Source organism: Nipponia nippon, unplaced genomic scaffold, assembly GCF_047370975.1.
Source record: "Nipponia nippon isolate SJK-2023a ecotype South Korea unplaced genomic scaffold, ASM4737097v1 scaffold_3, whole genome shotgun sequence".
NCBI lineage: Eukaryota > Metazoa > Chordata > Aves > Pelecaniformes > Threskiornithidae > Nipponia > Nipponia nippon.
Window position 1 is genome coordinate 90151120 of NW_028262347.1, and position 16705 is coordinate 90167824.

General features: G+C 60.0%; 1 protein-coding gene across 1 annotated transcript; it reads right to left on the reverse strand.

The window, feature by feature from the left end:
* Nucleotides 1-12661: 12661 nt before the first annotated feature.
* Nucleotides 12662-13222, reverse strand: NEUROG3 (neurogenin 3). Its single transcript, XM_087766981.1, has one exon. The coding sequence runs from the start codon at nucleotides 13220-13222 to the stop codon at nucleotides 12662-12664; it is 561 nt and encodes a 186-aa protein (XP_087623107.1).
* Between the last annotated feature and the right edge of the window lie 3483 nt (nucleotides 13223-16705).

The following is a 16705-nucleotide window of genomic DNA, read 5'->3' on the forward strand; positions in this document are numbered from 1 at the left end:
ACCCTTCCACACCAAGCTGGAGGCATAATAACCTCAGGCTGGGCTTAAATAGAGCCAACCCATGGGTGTGGGGAGGCCCCAGGTGAGGCTGCTCAGGGCTGTTAAGGCCAATTAGTGCCCCCAAGGCTCAACACAGGGAGATGCAACTAATAACTAATCCAGGGGTCCTGTCCCTGCTGAGGCTTGTCCTTGGGGGGACTCACAGTGCCATCTGCCCCTGCGCTGTGCATACCCATTGCACTGTATTTCACTGTGCCCTGGTTAATTCTGCACCCAACCCCGCCAGGCAGTTAAATCCAGCACAGAATTAGTGCACACAGCCTTTCTTTGCCCATCTCCAAAGCATGGACCAAAACTTGTTGTTGCACCACAGAGTGTTCGCTGGCAGGCTGAACCTGTTGCAGTAACCATGGGGCAAGGACTCAGGGCAAAAAGCCTCTTTCTTTGCCCTGCCAGGCAAATAAAGCTGAGCTTGGGCACGAGCCGAGTCCCGAAGCACAGGGAAAGCGGCTGCTGCTCTGACCGCGCTTCCTGCCGCAGGAAGCCCCGGCACCGCTGCGGGGCCGCCGGCTCTTCCCTCACCTGCCGCCAGTCCAGCGGATCCAAAGCCTGGTCCCATCCAGGTCCAGCACATCCCAGCATCACAAAAGCCGCCTCTCCTCCCAGCCCGGGCTGCGGCACCTCCGACAAAGCCCAGCCTGTTCCTCGCCTTTCCACCAGTGCAGCATATATCACTGGGTTCCCCTGTCGGCTTTTCCATAGGAGATGGCCCCACGATGAATGGGTCCCTGTTTTGCTCTTGTTGTGGGACGAGAGGGAGGGTTTCAGCCTCCACGACACTTCGTAACTTGGGATTTTATTAGCCCCTGGCCGCTCCAATTCCGAGAAGCTCTAAAAAGAGACTTTGATTTCCAGGGTCTGTTTTTTCTTTGGGAAATAAAATACTTTTCATCATCACAAACGGCACAGCAGAGTTACAGAAAAAGGGTGGGGAGGGAAATTAAAGTAATTGGGGGGAATTACTGGAATGTGCGGGGCCCCTCCGAGCAAACGCCCCCCATGGGAAAGGAGCTTCTCTCCCATCTCAGTGGGGCAGAAAAACTCTCCGGTGGGCCGATAGGCATCTCTCAGCCTTTCAGGGACATGGTGAAGCCTCTCTGCGTGAACCCAAGGTGGAGGTGTGGTGGGGAGCCCTTGGCAGAGTTTAGTGCAGCCTGCCAGGGGCTGCTCAACTCCAAAACCTAGCTCATCAGCTTGTCAGAGCATTTACAAGCCCCCAGACTCCCACAGAACAGGAGCAGAGCTGTTTAGTCCAGGTGAAAATATTTTTCTGTCGAAAAATAAGAAAAAAAAGCTACTTAGGAATGCTGACTGGAGTTAATGAAGTCAAGAAAGTCATACAAAGAGTAATAAGAGTTGAGAAAGGGCTCTTCAGCATCTATTTTAATACAAATACTAGATCAAATGTGTGTTGCTGTGCATTATTGGCTGAAGTACACCCGTCTTACTGATTTCTTCTTTCCAAACCATGAAGGCTTTAAAACCCTGCCCAGCAGGCTGCACTGCTGGCTGGCCCAGGGAGCTCTGCTGTGGTAGGAACCCATCCTATGTTGCTCTGGCAGAGGCCACGCGGTTTGGCCCCAGAGAGCCAGGTCCCATGGCTAAGACATTTTTTTTTAATCTTGATTTTTTAAAATGATTCTTTTAATATATCTAAAGATTTGGGAAAACAATCTGGCTTCTAGAAATATGAAAATGCTGGGCCAGCCCCTACCTGGCCAGTGCCTCTCCAAGGTGTCCTGCGGAGAGGGGCTGTGCTGGGGTATCCCGGAGGAGCACAGGGGTCCAAGGGTGGAAATGGTGCTTTACTCCAAAACGCCCTATAGCAAAAACCCCTGTAGATACTGCTCCCTGACCCTGCTTCAGGCCTTGCCAAACCCTGTTTCCACCGGCGAGATTTTCCTGCAAGAGGTTACACCAACAGTAATCAAGAAGCCACAGGGATCCCCCATCTGTGTTTTACAGGGCTGACCTTGCCGGGGTGAAAAGTACAGGGGGAGCAGTGTGGAAGGCAGCACAGCCCTCTCCCCTCCCACCTGCTTGTAGTTCTAATTTGCTTTCTGCAAATCCCTGCTTCTGCAGCAAAGCCAGGTCATTGCCACGGCCTTACCGGGGCCAACAGTTTGGGTTGAGAGATGAGAGTTGGTGAAGAGTTGGTGGCAGAGATGCCCCATGGCAGGCACGGAGGGACAAGGAGGGGCTCGGACCACTGCAGCCCCATTGCTCTTTGCCCACGTGGCATTTGCAGGTGAATACAAAAGGAGCGCAGAAAAAGGCTGACCATTAAAGTCATCTTCTCCCGGTTTTCCGCAGTCTTTAAGGAGAAGAGCAGGTCGGGGCCAGACACACTGCCCTCCCACAGGAGTCTCTGTGTTAAAGCCAGGGCGGGTGGAATGACAAGTGGCAGCATCGTCAGGGGGCAAGCTTAGGTGAGCAACCACAGGAGGCACATTTGGCCAGTGCTATAAGAAATGTGTATTTTCCACCCCCAGGCACCTCCTCCAGCATTTCCCCCCCTCTCCCGTAGCAGAGCTCATTTCTGCATGGGCCAGGCTGCTTGGGAATAGCACAAATGCAAAAACCGAGCAACTTGCTGAAGTAATAAATAACTGGCAAATAAGTAGCTTAAGAAGCGTGCAGGGAGCTGCAAACAGTCTCACTCATCCCCTCCAGTGACGGGTACAACTGGGACCTCCACAGCCATGCCTTCAGGCCAGGAAACGGTCTAAATCGGGCTTCTCCCCTGCAGTATCCCAGGCTGCTTCCTGAGATATTATTGTTTTCCCTCACCCTCTTGATGTATTGTCCCGCAGCATATTCGGGGTTTCCCAGCGTATGCCAAGAAACCGCTGGGCGTGACGCACCAGCCTGTTTTTAGGCTGCTGGCAGCAGCGCCTTCCTGCAGGGAGCCGGGAAGCTTGGCCCCCCCCGGGCTCCCCAGGCTTCCCCCACCTTCTGCTCCAGGGGAACCAAATGCATTCATTTTTAACACTGTCAGGGGATGTGAAAAATAACAATTTGGGGGAAAGAGGATGATGAGCAGCGTCTCTGTGGCCCTGTGAATTGCACGGAGCCGTCTGCAGAGCAGAGCCCATCATGCTCTCCAAAACATAAGCCATTCCCTGCATTTTCCTGGATTCAGCCAAATAAAGGGGGGATGAAAAAAAAAAAAGACCAGGCCACACCTTTCCTCAGTCTGGTTCCCAGGCAATAAAAATATCTTGGAGCGGGAGCCACTGCTTCGCAGCTCAACCACTGACGGAACCAGCTTGTGGGCCAAGGCAGCGGGGCGCCTACCTGTGTCGCTTGGCTTTGCTTTCCCATAGAGTGCACTTTGAGGACCCCAGTTCCCAGGCAGCATTGGCAGAAGCCATTTGAGTAAGGAAATTAATGGCCTTCCCTTCCCGATGCTCCCATGGACCCCCTCCTCTTCTCCTCCTCCTCCCTGCCCATCGCCTGCTTGCAGCACTGGTGAACCCCTGCAAACTCCAAAAGCTCCCCTGGGGACCCTACACCCAGGGCCACGTTTTTCCAAGCATCTCTCCAAATATATATGTCAGCAGCAGAGAGGGGAGGAGAGCAAGAAAAAAAACATTTTGCGAGTATCCGTCTGTTTGCAGATCATTAATTCTCCCTGGGAAGCCCCCAGAGCTCTCTCATCTGCTTTGTGCTAAGTTTAGGTTAGGGAGGTTTTCGGGTGCAAGCACAGTCAGGGAAAGGCAAAGCTGCCCTGGGCTTTAGCAGATCACTCAGGAGGAATTTGGGCAGGCAACAGGAAAACTCTTTCCCTGGCTGGGAGGCATCCAGTCAGGACAGAAACAATCCTGACCGCTTCACACTCCCATGCTGAATGCATTTATAAAAGTAAGAAGAATAGATGTTTACTCGCAGGAAAGCAAAGAACGGAAAAAGTTATCAACACCATTGTCTGCCGCAAATAATTTCACCTTCTCTAGTCATATGGTGTAGTCAAAAAAAACCCTGCTCTTTTTTATTTAACATCACATACCGGGGACTACGTAGCACCTACGTAGCTGGGCTTGTCCCTGGCCAGCCCTGAGGGCTCAGCTTAGACCCACCCCACGACAGAGCCCGTTTCCCATCACCTCTACATCACTTTCTCGCTCCTGGCGCCTTGTGGCCCAGAAGACCTGACCTGAGCCCCGCTTTTACAGCTGAGCTGCCCCTCTGCGGCTGCAATTACAGCTCTTTAATTGCCATTTATGAAACACCCTGCCACAGCCTGGAGCACAAAAGCCCAGCTAAGAAACCATCTCTAACCTATGCTGGCTGCAGCATGGTTTGCCCAGGGACCGCCCCGCCACACCGTAGTGGTGTTTGGGGGTTCACAGGCAGGCTTAGGCAATGTCAGAGCAGTGAGGGACCAAAAACATCCCCAAAATATTGCTCTTTAGGCATGTTGTAGTTTGTCCTTCCAGTGACTTCTCTGCATTTCAATTTGAGTCCTCTTACTTTTGGAAAAAACAGAAAGCATCCCCCCAGACTCCCTGCACAGGGTTGACTTTTTTCTGCAAGCGATTTTCAGGGAGCAGAGTTAAAATCAGCTGTGTTTCAGAGGTAATAAAACACCTCTGATCGGCTTCACAAAAGGTGTGCAAGGAGGATGCTGGAGTAACGCCCGCAGGCACTGGGAATGGGGCGTGCTGTTCCCAGGGAAGAGTCCTTCCCGGTCTGATCTGTGGCTCCCTGATTTTCCATCAGGACCTTGCCAGCCATGACTCAGCATCACCTCCCGCCTCCCCCCGCAGCCCCCCACAACCAATGGCTCCCTGGAAAAAGCAACGTGCCCAAAGCCCCGCGTCTTGGCCCGTGTCCAGCCCCAGGTCTTGGCCCGTGTCCGGCCAAGGCCAAGGGCACGGGATCCCAGCACCACCTCCTGGCAACGCACCGCCATGCACAGCCCGCATGCCGGCTGCGGCCAAAAATCCCCCAGCAAGCCATGGGAACCACCCGGAGAGAGAAACCAGGGGCTGCACGGACCCTAGCCTTTCTCTTGTCTGTCGAAGCCTGGGTATTTTCCCCTTTCCCCGGCATCATGGCTGGCCCCAGAGTGGCTGCGGGCACAGGACCCCCAGTTGCATCCCCCGGTGAGCGGCAGCTGCCTGCTGCAGGGTGAATAGCGGCACAGCTCGCCCGAGAGGCGACCGAATTTAATTCGAGATGAATGGGCACCTCCCTGCCGCCCATGACATTTTCATTGCGGGCTAACAAGGGGAGAAAAATCCAATTAGGTGACAAAGGGGGTCCCTAATCAGCCGTGCAGCTCGGCGCGGGGCAGCCAGGACAGTGCGGCATCCCACGGGAGAGCAGGGGCAGACCATGGGAAAACAAGCAAGCCCTTCAAAAAAGTCCTCTTGTGATATTGCAAAAGCCAAACCGTAGGATGGCAAGGCTGCTGAAGCGCACACAAAAAATGTAGTTAAAAAGACAGTTGCAATTTGCACCCCCAGGGTCCCATCCGCAAGTCGCCCAGGTCACTGAAATAAATGTAAAGTGGCCCAAAGTGAGCCAGGCAGGGCAGGAGCATGTCCCAGGTACAGAGCTGGAGGGCAGCAGGATAAATAACCTGCAGCCAGGAGCACACTGCTCCTGAAAGAAAATATTACAATAAAATTTGGCAGACTCCTTCCAGGGGATCCACCCACCACCGAGTACTCAATGAAACCTGGTTCCAGGAGCAGGTGAGGATGAACCACATCAAAGTTTATTACCAAAGGAGCAGTTTCAAACCACAAAAGATTTCAGCTAACCCTGGGTTGCAGATTTTTCCAGCAACAGGTGCCCTTTCGCAGTTTTAATGAGTGCAGCCAGCAGTACCATTTATCTCCAAGCTCTGGCACCTAAAGTGGGGGGGGTTGATGGTGGGACCCCCCTCGTGCACAAAACCCCTCCTGCCCAAATGCACGGATGGTGAGGCATCGCAGGATGCAGCGAGGGCATAGCAGTGTGCTGGGAAAGGCAAGGCAGCAGGGGCTGCGCAAATGAATAACAGCTGGGTTTTAAAGGAAGGGTGATAAATGGGAACGCCGCACTCCCTCAGGAATTATTAACAGAGGGGGAGGCTGAAACCTTGGCTTTGCCCCGGGAGTCGGGCTGCGTGGTGAAAGCCGATGGGTGGGAGCAGATGGCTGGGGGAGGCCAGGGGACCAGCCAGGAGCGGGGGGGTCCCCACCGGCACAGCACAGGGGGCTGTGGCAGGGTACAGCGGCTGCATCTCCCGTGGGACACACCTGGACCACACGGGGGAAGGACCCCCAGGGTCCTCTCCTCCCTGGAGCCCCTCAGGTGGCTCCAGCCGCAGCTCCAGGTGGCCACCGCTGAGTATTGACCCAGCGCTATCTCAGCTCCCACCTTATCAGGGCAAGGGCCAGCTCCGGGCACCAGCACCTGCCCCATTAATCTTCCCCCTGTCCCGTGGGTGCGAGGTCTCGGTGGCTGAAACAACCTGTCCAGGGAGGGAGCGGGAGGGCTTGGGCCACTGGTGCCCAGGGTCTGGGGATGATGGATTGATACCTGGGAGGTGATGGGGAGAGGGTTTTTCTTTTTCCTTTTAGCTTCTGCCAGTGCCCCTGCCCCGGGGAGGGGAGCGTGGGCAGGCAGGTGCCTTTATACCTGTGTATATTGGCAGCGGCATTTTCCACTGAGATTTAGCTACTGAAGACTTGAGAATGTGGTGCCCTGAGGAAGAGAGGAAACAAGCTTCACTTGCGTACACAGGGTGGGAAGGGAGGGGGAGATAATTTCCCTGCAATTGCTATCTGAAATAACAAGCTGAGCCTGAGCCCATGCTTCACCCACGTCCTTCAGGGTGAAGATGGAGATGTGATTCCTTATGCCAAGGCCCGCTCCAGGCAGAGCTGCACAAAGTCCAGGCAAAAATCACATCGGAGTCCCTGGAAAAATGATCTAAAACCTCAAAGCTGTGGCTGAAACAAAAGCAAAAGGCTTTACGGCTTCTTCATGGCTGCAGCTGCACAACTCCTGGCTGCAGGGGTTAAACACAATTAGAAATATCCATGGGGACCATTAAACACAAAACCTGAGTGTGTCCCTCAGGGAGGGAAGCCCCATGCTTTGACCAGGGCGGGAGACCCAGTGATGATGGGGGGGGGCTGAGGTGGTCCCAGATGCCTCATCCCCACCACCCCGCTCTCACCCATGCCCCGGCAGACACCACTACAGGGGTGCACAGAGCAGTGGAGGTGCCAGCAAGCACACAGTGGAAAACTTGTGTCTCCTACTTGCCCCAGCATGGGTTTTCTAGGAGCATCCCCAGTCAGAGAATTAACCAAGGAGGCAGGATGACCCAAGCAAAGTCAACATTGAGCTTTTGCCAGAAAACCCACCCGAGGACACTGTGTGTCTGGGAATGAAGAAAGATGCCATGGATGTTATCATGCTCCTCCTCCTCCAGGGAGGCAGAGCATCACTAAACAGCCTAAGCCTGGAAGACTCTAAGTTTGCCAGCCAGGGACTTGGATCCACAAGCAGATAGGACCTGCTCAGAGGTTAGTTAGCACAGCCTAGCCCAGTTCCAAATACAAATACACATTGATTTATCCTTTTCTTCTGCACTATGAAGCCCACAGCTCCAAAGGAGAGATGTGCCCTGGGTCAGCCGTGTTAGAAAGCAGGGCTGCAGCATTGGTCGCGTGCTGAAAAGCCTCTGAGCGGAGGAGATGACACTGCAGGGAGAGAGGCCACGCTGGTGGCTGCTCCTCAGGGAGCTCACTGCTTGGTTGATGCTTTTGCCCTCTCCTTAAAAGCCTCTTAAACTCTCAGGTTATGTTTCCTTTGACACAGAAAGGCCCAACTCTTTTGGCGAGGGCTCCACATGAACCCTGGGCAGGGCTTGAAGGCAGCTTGGGGGTGCTGATGCCCAGTGCCATTCCCCTTCCTGCTCTCCCCGTCTGGGCTGCGCAGACGGGATGGAGTGTCCCCCTTCCTTACACAAACTTGGGATCTCCTTTCAGCTATTGCTTTTTTTGTATTGATTTTTAAAAGGGGGCACTGCGGCTTTAAAGAGCTTCCCAGACTTGCCTTTGTGACCGGAGGAGAGGGTGGGGTGGTGGCGGAGGTGGAGACCCAGAAGAATGAAATAAAGAGAAGTACAACAAAAAGAAGTTAAAAGTGTGAGTGACAAGTTTTCGGCAACAGGCTTCAGCCCCTGTGGGGTCGTTTGGGCGAAGAATGGCAACAAATGAACAAATGAGCTGGATTTTCATGCTTGGTGGACGGTGAATGAATAAGCATCTTTTAAAACCCTATCAGGAACTCTTTGGATTGTCATTATAGCTGGGAGGAGGGGGGGAAAGGCAGACTTTTGAGGGCTGACCATGTGAAAGAATCCCGATTCTTCGCCTTTTCTCTGCCAGCGAGCGCAGCTACGCCGAAACGTGCGGGCAGTGCAGGAGGACGGGCGTGCAGCCGCAGCCAAGCATCCTGCCACGGCCCAGCGCAGGAGCACCTCTAGGGAACACCGGGGTGCCCCGACGCACGTTGGAAGAGGCAAGAGGGTCTGCTCTGCTCTGCTTGCAGAAGCCCCCGCTGATTCCCAGAGGCGTGGAGGGGACAGGCAGTGGTTTGCAGCCCCGGCTGCCTCCTCTGCCAGGAAACCTGACTGCAATGTCAGAGGCAGACAATGTGAGAGGGCAGGAGGCGACTCACTTAAAGCCCTATTTAGAGCGCAGAGTGGAGGCCTGAGGTCAAAGGAATTGCCCTGGGATTATGGGAATCACCTTCATTTTCTCGCCAGCCTTCAGACACGAGGGAGCCAGCCATGAGCAAGGAGGAGGGGGACGAGTCTGTCACTAAGGAAAGGACCCTGGTGTTTCACCTTCCCTGGCCCTGGCAATGAGCCTGGCCTCTCTGAGCCATGCAAATAATTTACAGGCTCTGTTTTCAACTGTTTGTTATCCTCAATCCCCCATTTTAACCTTGAGCAGGACAGAGCACTGGTGGGGCAGTTGCAGGAGACTCTGCTTTGGAGGCATGACCAGAGTTTGCTGAATATCCCTACAGCTAGAGTTCCGCAGTAAAATGCAGCTACGGAGGAGAGGGAAGGTTCAGGGGGAGACAGGTTTAAAGCCTCCTTATTTCTGTAATAGAGGAAAATATCGCATCTTCAAATATCTTCTTGTCTAAACAGAAAAAAGTCTAAAACTGAGTGTTGGGGGCATGAAAACATCAGCTTGTAGCAAGGGGGGTCTCCCCTGGCTGCAAAAATAAAAGTTGAATGTGCCTTGTGTGGTATTTCAGCAACCAAACCTGGCAGCGCCCAGGCTAAGTTTGTTTTCAACCCATCGCCTGCAAGTATGCAAGGGCACAAGCCTGCGTCTCTGAAATGGCCGCGGTCCCAGCAGCCACCTGTTTCTTCCACATCAAAAAGTCCAGAGGCCATTACAGCAGCCGTGGTTATAAAGGCCGGGCACTGGCGCTGGGACAGCCCCGTCAAGAGAAATGAGACCATCATGCACTAAACATAGTGAAAAGATAAATGGAAAAGGAGTCTTTCAGTCTTCATTATCAAGTTTCCATGGGTTTGCCAAAACCATAGCAACCAGTTCAAGCAATGATTAACCTAATAATGTGGAGGCAAAGAAAAAAAAAAATGCATTCAACCCCCTAAAGAAGTCACTAGTTCTCCAGAGGTAGTAAATCCGCCCGCACCCCCCCTCCCCAACATATAGCCCCGAGGCTGGAAGACCAGAAGCATCCTAAGCCTCCAGAGAAAAGAATCTGCAATGCAGTAAAACCCACCAAAGTGACCACTTTCCAAAAAATACAGCTGTATAGACATCTTTGGGAACTTTTGTAATACCTGCTCTTCACAGGGCTCTCGGGCTCTTCTTGCCCCTTTTCTTGCCCATATAGACTCTGAGCTCCCTTTTGCAATTTTTTGCAAAAATGCTACTTTTGCAGACTGAGTGTGCTGTTCTCCTCCTCAGTCCTGTGGCACATGCAGATAGCTAGGGCAAGGTGATACCTCCCGTAGGGAGATATCAGAGTGGAGCTGGACTAGCAGGGAAAACATTAAATGATTTTATCACCCAAATAATCACAGTGTTTTGCCTGTGGCCACACACGGAGACCTTGGAGCACTTTGCAGACTGTTAGAGTATGAAAACAATACACAATTCAGCCAGAAAGGGGGGAAGGGGGAGGAATACTATTAGGTCTTTCATTCTGCCTATCTGATCTACGACGCAGATAGATCACGTTCAGGACTATAACAGTACACACAGAGATAGGCACACACTGCCTTTTCCTAGTCCTCAACCTTGCCCCATGGCCTGTGTTTCTCCAGCAATGTGGGTATTGCTTCTGAAAGCAATGAATAGGCAAAGCAGTGGGGCTTTGCATGGATGAACGGGTCCCAGGAGGCAGCAGAAAGAGCAGATCTCCAAAAAATCTCAAGCAGAAAGTGAGACCTGCTCGCCTTGCTTGTCAGCACCAGCACCACGGTGCCCTCACTCCCTTCTCCCGGGCGCATGGGGCACCTGCAGCTCCTCTCTGTGGGACGGTTCATTGACCGAGGCTGGATCAAGCGCACAGGAAGAGACCACCGCTTCTCCAAACTCCACCAAGCTCCGTGTGCTTTCTGAGCTGCAAAGTGTCTGGTTAGCACCAGGGCCAAGCCGGCCTCTCCCTTCGCCGCAGGACTGGGCGATGTTGCCCACCGCCCACCTGCACGCACGCCACCCCGCAGCCAGCCTGCGCCTGGGCCGAGTCCAACAAGTCCCGAGCAGAGAGGCAGCGGGCAGGGGTCCGCACCAGGAGGGATTCCCCGGGACCCCGTCCCCGGCCAGGGCAGACCCCGGGGGCTGAGCCCCGGCAGGGGGGAAGGCAGCGGGGCGGGGAGCGGGGGACACCGCACCGCGCCCCCGGCCCGGCCCGGGCCCGGCCGCCGCCTTCAGCACCATGGCCAGAGCCCGCGGCGCCCGTGCGGGCCGGGGGCAGGGGACGCTCCGCGCCCCGCTCCGCGCCCCGCGCCCCGCTCCGCGCCCCCGTCGCCCCCTGACCCCTCCCCACCCCGGTGGGTCTCCCCCACCCCACCCCACCCCCACATGGCTCCCGGGGAGCGGGAGCAGCGCGGAGGGGGGGGGGGAGGGAGGGGGATGCCCCCCTCCCCATCGGCGGGGCAGGGCGGGGGCGGCGGGACAAGGGCCCCGGCATCCCGCACCCCCTCAGCTTTCACTCTCCCCTCTTTTGTTGCGGTGCGGGGGGGGGGGAGAAGTTGGCGAGGGGGGGTGTTTGTGCGTGCGTCTTTGTTTCCAGTAACCAAATTTCTTTTGTTCTACAAATTGCCTCAATAGCGTCTCTTTGCCGCGGGCAAACGGGCTCAGCTGAGAACAATTAGCATCACAATGGGCTTTTGGCCTCGCGGGCCGCTTTGTCTAACGACTGCCGCCCCGCTGGGGCAGCGCGGAGAGGGGAGGCGGCCCGGCCGTAAATCTACCAGCTACAAATTGAGTCTCTGGGAGGAGAGGGCCGGGGAGGGTTCGCGGGATTCATGCGGCTTCTCTTCTCGCCGTGGCGTGGCGTGGCGTGGCGTGGCGTGGCGTGGCGTGGGACGTGTTGCTTTTTCCCACCTCCTGCGTTTTGAACCGGCCTCACGCTCCCCCCGCCCCTCTCAGGGCTGCTGGGGCCGGCTGCGGCCGCTGCCCCCCGAGCCCCGGCGCCTGCCCCGGCCAAACCCTCCCCCGGGGAGGATGGGGTCGGGCTGGGGCAACGCTGCCCGCGGTGGCCCGCACCGCCCCGGGAGCTGGAGCGCTGTGCCTCGGGGACATCCCCAAAATAGCCCCAGGGCCGAGCTGGGCGCTGAAAATCCACCTGCGTGGGGAGGGCGGAGAGAGCGGCGGGACGGAGTACCAACGGAGTACCAACGGGCCGGCCGCAGCCCTGCGGGAAAGGGCTTCTGCAGAGAGAGCCCGGCTTTAAATGCGTGCGTGGGCCCCGACGGGCACACGCCGGCCTGCTCACAGGCGCTGGACCCCGCTGCGCCGCTCTCCATCGCCGCTCCTCCCCGCGCAGGGGAGCGTCCACACCGGGCACACCGCCCCGGCACCGGGCACACCGCCCCCGCAGCGGGCACACCGCCCGGGACCCGCGCAAGCCCCCGCAGGGCCGGCGCTGCCCTCCCCGGCGCGGGCTGCGCAGGATTTTGAAACCCGCGGAGAGCCGTCGGTAGAAAAAACCACACGGTGTTGCACAGGTCTGACCGCGACACACTTTATTCTCCTCTTCTTCTTCGGAAAAAAACCAAAATACAGCCGCGGCTCCCCTCCCCGGTACAAACAGCCGGACCACCGCTGCCAAACGACTCTTATATACAAAATATATATTTGTTACGAAATATAATCAATAAATACCGATAGCGACAAATTAATATAATTTACCGTTTCCGAGTACAAAACTGTGATTTGTTTCTCTCCGCCCGCTCCCGCTGCGCTTCAGCCAAGCGGGACGGGGCGGGGGGAGCGGGGCGCCCGCCGACCCCCGGCGCGCAGCGCGGGGACCCCCTCCGCCCCGCCGGCTGTCTGCAGGCCAAAAGCGGGGGGAAAGCAGCCGGGCGGCAAGCTCAGAGGAAGGCGGGGAAGGCGGCGGGGCCGCGGCGCAGGGCGGCGGGCGGCGGGGCGGCGGGGCAGGGCGAGTCCCAGGGCCCGGGGGAGGTGGCGGCGGCGGCGGCGGCGGCGGGGGGGGGGGGCGGCGGGGGGGGGGGCCCGGGCAGGCCCTGTTCGGCCAGGCGGAGGCTCTGGGTGAGCGCCCAGATGTAGTTGTGGGCGAAGCGGAGCGTCTCGATCTTGGTGAGCTTGGCGTCGTCGGGGAAGGTGGGCAGGACGCTGCGGAGCGCGTCCAGGGCGGAGTTGAGGTGGTGCATGCGGTTCCTCTCCCGGTCGTTGGCCTTCATCCGCCGGCTCCTCTTCTGCTTGCTGAGCAGCCCCTCGCTCCGCGCCTTGCCACGGCCCCGCCGCGCCTTCCCCTTCCTGCGGGCCGCCGCCTCCCGCGGGGCCAGGGCGGTGCGGCACGGCGAGGCGCCCCGGCTGCCCGCGGAGCCGCCGCCGGCTGCGGAGGGGACGTCCTCGGCGCCGCCGAAATAGGGCTGCCCTTCGCCCGGCGAGCGGTCGCTCTGCGGGGCCATCCTGCAAAGCCAAGCCCGCCTTAGCCGGCGGGGAGCGGCGCTGCGGCCGGCCCGGGGGAGCCCTCTCCCCCGCGGCTGTGCCCGCTGAGCCCCGGCGAGGCTGCGGGGCAGGAGAGCGGCTCTGGCTCCGCGCCCCCCGCCGCTCCCCCCTCCCCGCTGATCCCTCGAGTGCGGGCAGGAAAGGTTGCGCGGCCGGCACACGACTGCCGTTAAGCCCCTATATATATAGGGCCGGCAGACAATGGGGATTTCCCGACCGGGCGGCGTGTGCGCCCCCCCGCCCGCACCCACCTCTTGGCACGCTTTTATCTTATCAGCCCGGCGGGAGCGTGCCGGGACCGGCACCGCCCGCCGCCCCGGCCCTGCCACGCGAGACCCCGCCGGCTCCCACGCCGCGCCGCCCCGGGACCCCCCGCCCCCGCCCGTCCCCCTCCTCCCCTCGGCCCGGCCCCCGCCCGCCCTCCCCCGGGCCGGGACCCCCGGGCCGAGCCGCCGACCCCGAGCGGGGAGGCGGGGGCTGCAACTCGGCCGGGGCGGCCGCGCACGCCGGGGCTCCGCGGGGGGCTGCGGCGGGGGTCGGGGCGGGCGGCTCCGGCGGTGACAGGGGGGTCCCCAGGACCCGGCTGCGCAAAGCGGGGCAGCCCCGGGCTCTGCGCCCCGGGGTGCCCGGGGACGCACCGCCGGGCCAGGCGGGGTCCGCCCCACCCCGGTGCCAACCCTGAGGGATCCCCCCGGCCCCGCTCCGGCTCCGCTCCCCTCGGCAGAGCCACAACCACCTCCCGCCGCCCCGGCGCTGCGGTGCGCTCCCGGGACCCCCTCTCCGCCCCCGGGGGGGGAAGCGAGGGGACCCCGCCGTCTCCCGCGGCCCCTTCCCTCGCCCCCGCGGCGCCGCGACAGCCCCGCGCCCCCGGGCACCGACCGGCGAAGCTGCGGGCGCTGTCCTGCGGGTGGCGAGCGCCGGCACCGGGGCGGGTGGGGGGGACACGCCGTTCTCCTGCCCCCCCGCGCCCTGTCTTTGCTCCCCCCGGGGAAACGGGCGCTGGGTCCCGCGGGGGAAGGGCCCCCCCACAGCCCCCGGCCATCCCCGCTCCGCCAGCCCGGCGCTGGGCCCGGGGAGGACCGCTCCGCCGCCGGGGCTCGGTGCGCAAAACGTGCCGGGGACTTTTGCGCACCGGCTGCGGCGAGCGGCGGGGACCAGCCCGGGCGCGGGGCACCTTTCCCCGGCCGAGGACGGGGGGCCGGGGACGGCGGGGCTGGGCCCCCCTTGCACGGACCGGCGCCCCCGGGGGTGCGGGCAGGGCCGCCGGGAGGGCGCAGCCCCGGCGGGGCGGGAGCCCCCCCGCTCCTTCACCAAAGAGGCGCGGCGGATCCCGGCCGGGGATACCGGCGCCGGGAGCGGCCGGAGCGGCCCGCCCTGAGCCGCGGCGGGGCGGGGGCATCTCCCCCGGCCCGGCCCGGTCCCCGGCCCCGCGGGGCGGCCGCGGGCGGTGCGGTGCGGGGCGGTGCGCGCTGCCTCTCCAGGGGCGCGGCGCGGAGGGCGGGCAGCCCCGCTCCCCCGCGGCGGCGGCGGCCCTCGGAGGGCGGGGGAGCGGGGCCGAGGGGGGCCGGCCACCGCGGCGGCTCGGGCGCCCCTTCTCGAGGGGCGGCTCGGAGGGCAAGGGGAGGATGAATAGGAAGGGCCCGGCGGGGTTTGGTTGGTTTTTTGTTTTTTTTTTTTGTGTGTGTATGCCTGTGCAATTGGATGACAAAAAAATCTGGCGAGCGAGTTTCCAAGCCTCAGACTGCCCACTTCAAACGTCCTTCAAACAAAAGCTGAAGAGGAAAAGAAAGCCCCACCTGGTACCGCTGTTTGCTAAAATAATAATAAATAGATTTCGTTTAATAAATAATTACAAGAGATTGTAAAGTGGAGTGCTTTGGGAAGCATTAATCACGGGGCTGGGGGCAGACATCACCTGCTGGCAAACAAGACAACTTTATTGTTAAATCACCTTCCCACTGCCACTTTCCGATAACTCCCTCCCGTCGCCACAAAGCCCGGCCGGGTATGTTTACTCATAGTTAGCATAACAAGCACCATATTACCACAAACGTGATAAAAATCTCCGGGGGCACCGCGGCGGGCTCCCACTCACACCTGGCCGGGCCGCCCCGGCGCGGAGCTGGCACCCAACGGCCCTTCCAGGAGGGGCCCTTCTGCCGTTTACATTGGCCTAGTTTATGCTGCTTTATAACAGGTTTACTGCAATCCCTATCTCCCGGCCCTATTTGTCTTATTTTATTGAAAACATATGGTAACCAGCCCGGCCCCGGCGCATCTCTCGCCTGCCAGGCGTCGGGGACGTTTTGCGAACCGGGGCCCGGCCGCAGCCCGCCTGCCCGCCAGGGTCTGTTTGCTCGGGAGAAGGGAGGGCAGATAAGGCCGGGCCCGCTCCCGACCCCTCTCCCCCAGGCCCGGGAGGCCGCCGGCCGCTCCGCGCCCTCCGCCCGTCCCGGGGCCCGCCAGTGCGCGCCCGCGCCTCCTCCCCGCGGGACGGCGGCGGCAGCGGGGGGACGCACGGCGGAGGCACCTGCGGCGGCGGGGCCGCCCCGTCCTTCCCCCCCGCTCCCCCCGGGCCGGGGCTGCTCAGGAGGTACCGTGATTTGCGGTGCCATATGTCGAGCGGCTCGGCGGAGCGCAGCCCTTCAGAGCCGGAGCAGCTGCTGCCCCGGCCCTACCTACCCGGCGCATAATACCTGGGAGCCGCAGCCCCGCGTCCCCCTTTGAGAGGGCAGCGCGGCTGGGCCCCGGCTCCGCGCCTCTGTTTTGTGACTTTATTGTGGCGCCCAACAGATGCACGCCTGCCCCTCCTGCCCCTCGCCCCGGTGCGAGCGCGCTGCTCGGGACACAAGGAGCACAGATGCCAGGCGCAAGGTGCACCAGATGCCCGTCTTTGTGAACTCAAACAATATTTCTCCCTTCCTTCCCCCCCCCCCCCCCGCCTCTTTCTACAAGAGGGAGAGGAGAAGGGGCGCAAAAAGGAAAAATATTAAAAAAAAAAAAGAATCGGAGAAGAAAGGAAAGCGGCGGCGCCGGGAGCGCGTCCGCTGGAGCGGCCCGACGGGGCGCACGGCCGGGCGCAGGGAGCCGGCCCCCGGCGGGGAGAGCGCAGCGCCGCGGGGAGACCCCGGGGAGGCGGGCGGCCAGGGCGGGCAGGGGCCGGGGGTGCCCGCCGCCGTGAAAGGAGCCTCCCCGGGAAATCATTCGTTACCCGGCGAGTGCTGAGCCAGCGGTCCCCCGGCGCCGGGAACGGGCAGAGCAGCAAAGGCTGCCTGGGAAAAGGACGGCAAAGCCCGTTTCGCCACCGTAAATCTTCCCGCCTCTTGGGGCTGGGGTCCGGCACAAGAGAAAGAGTCCAGAGCAACTGAGGGCTTGGCTAGCAAAAGCTCTCTGCGGCGTGGGCCAGGGCTACTGGAAAGGATGTCCCCCCCCTTGGGTGACCA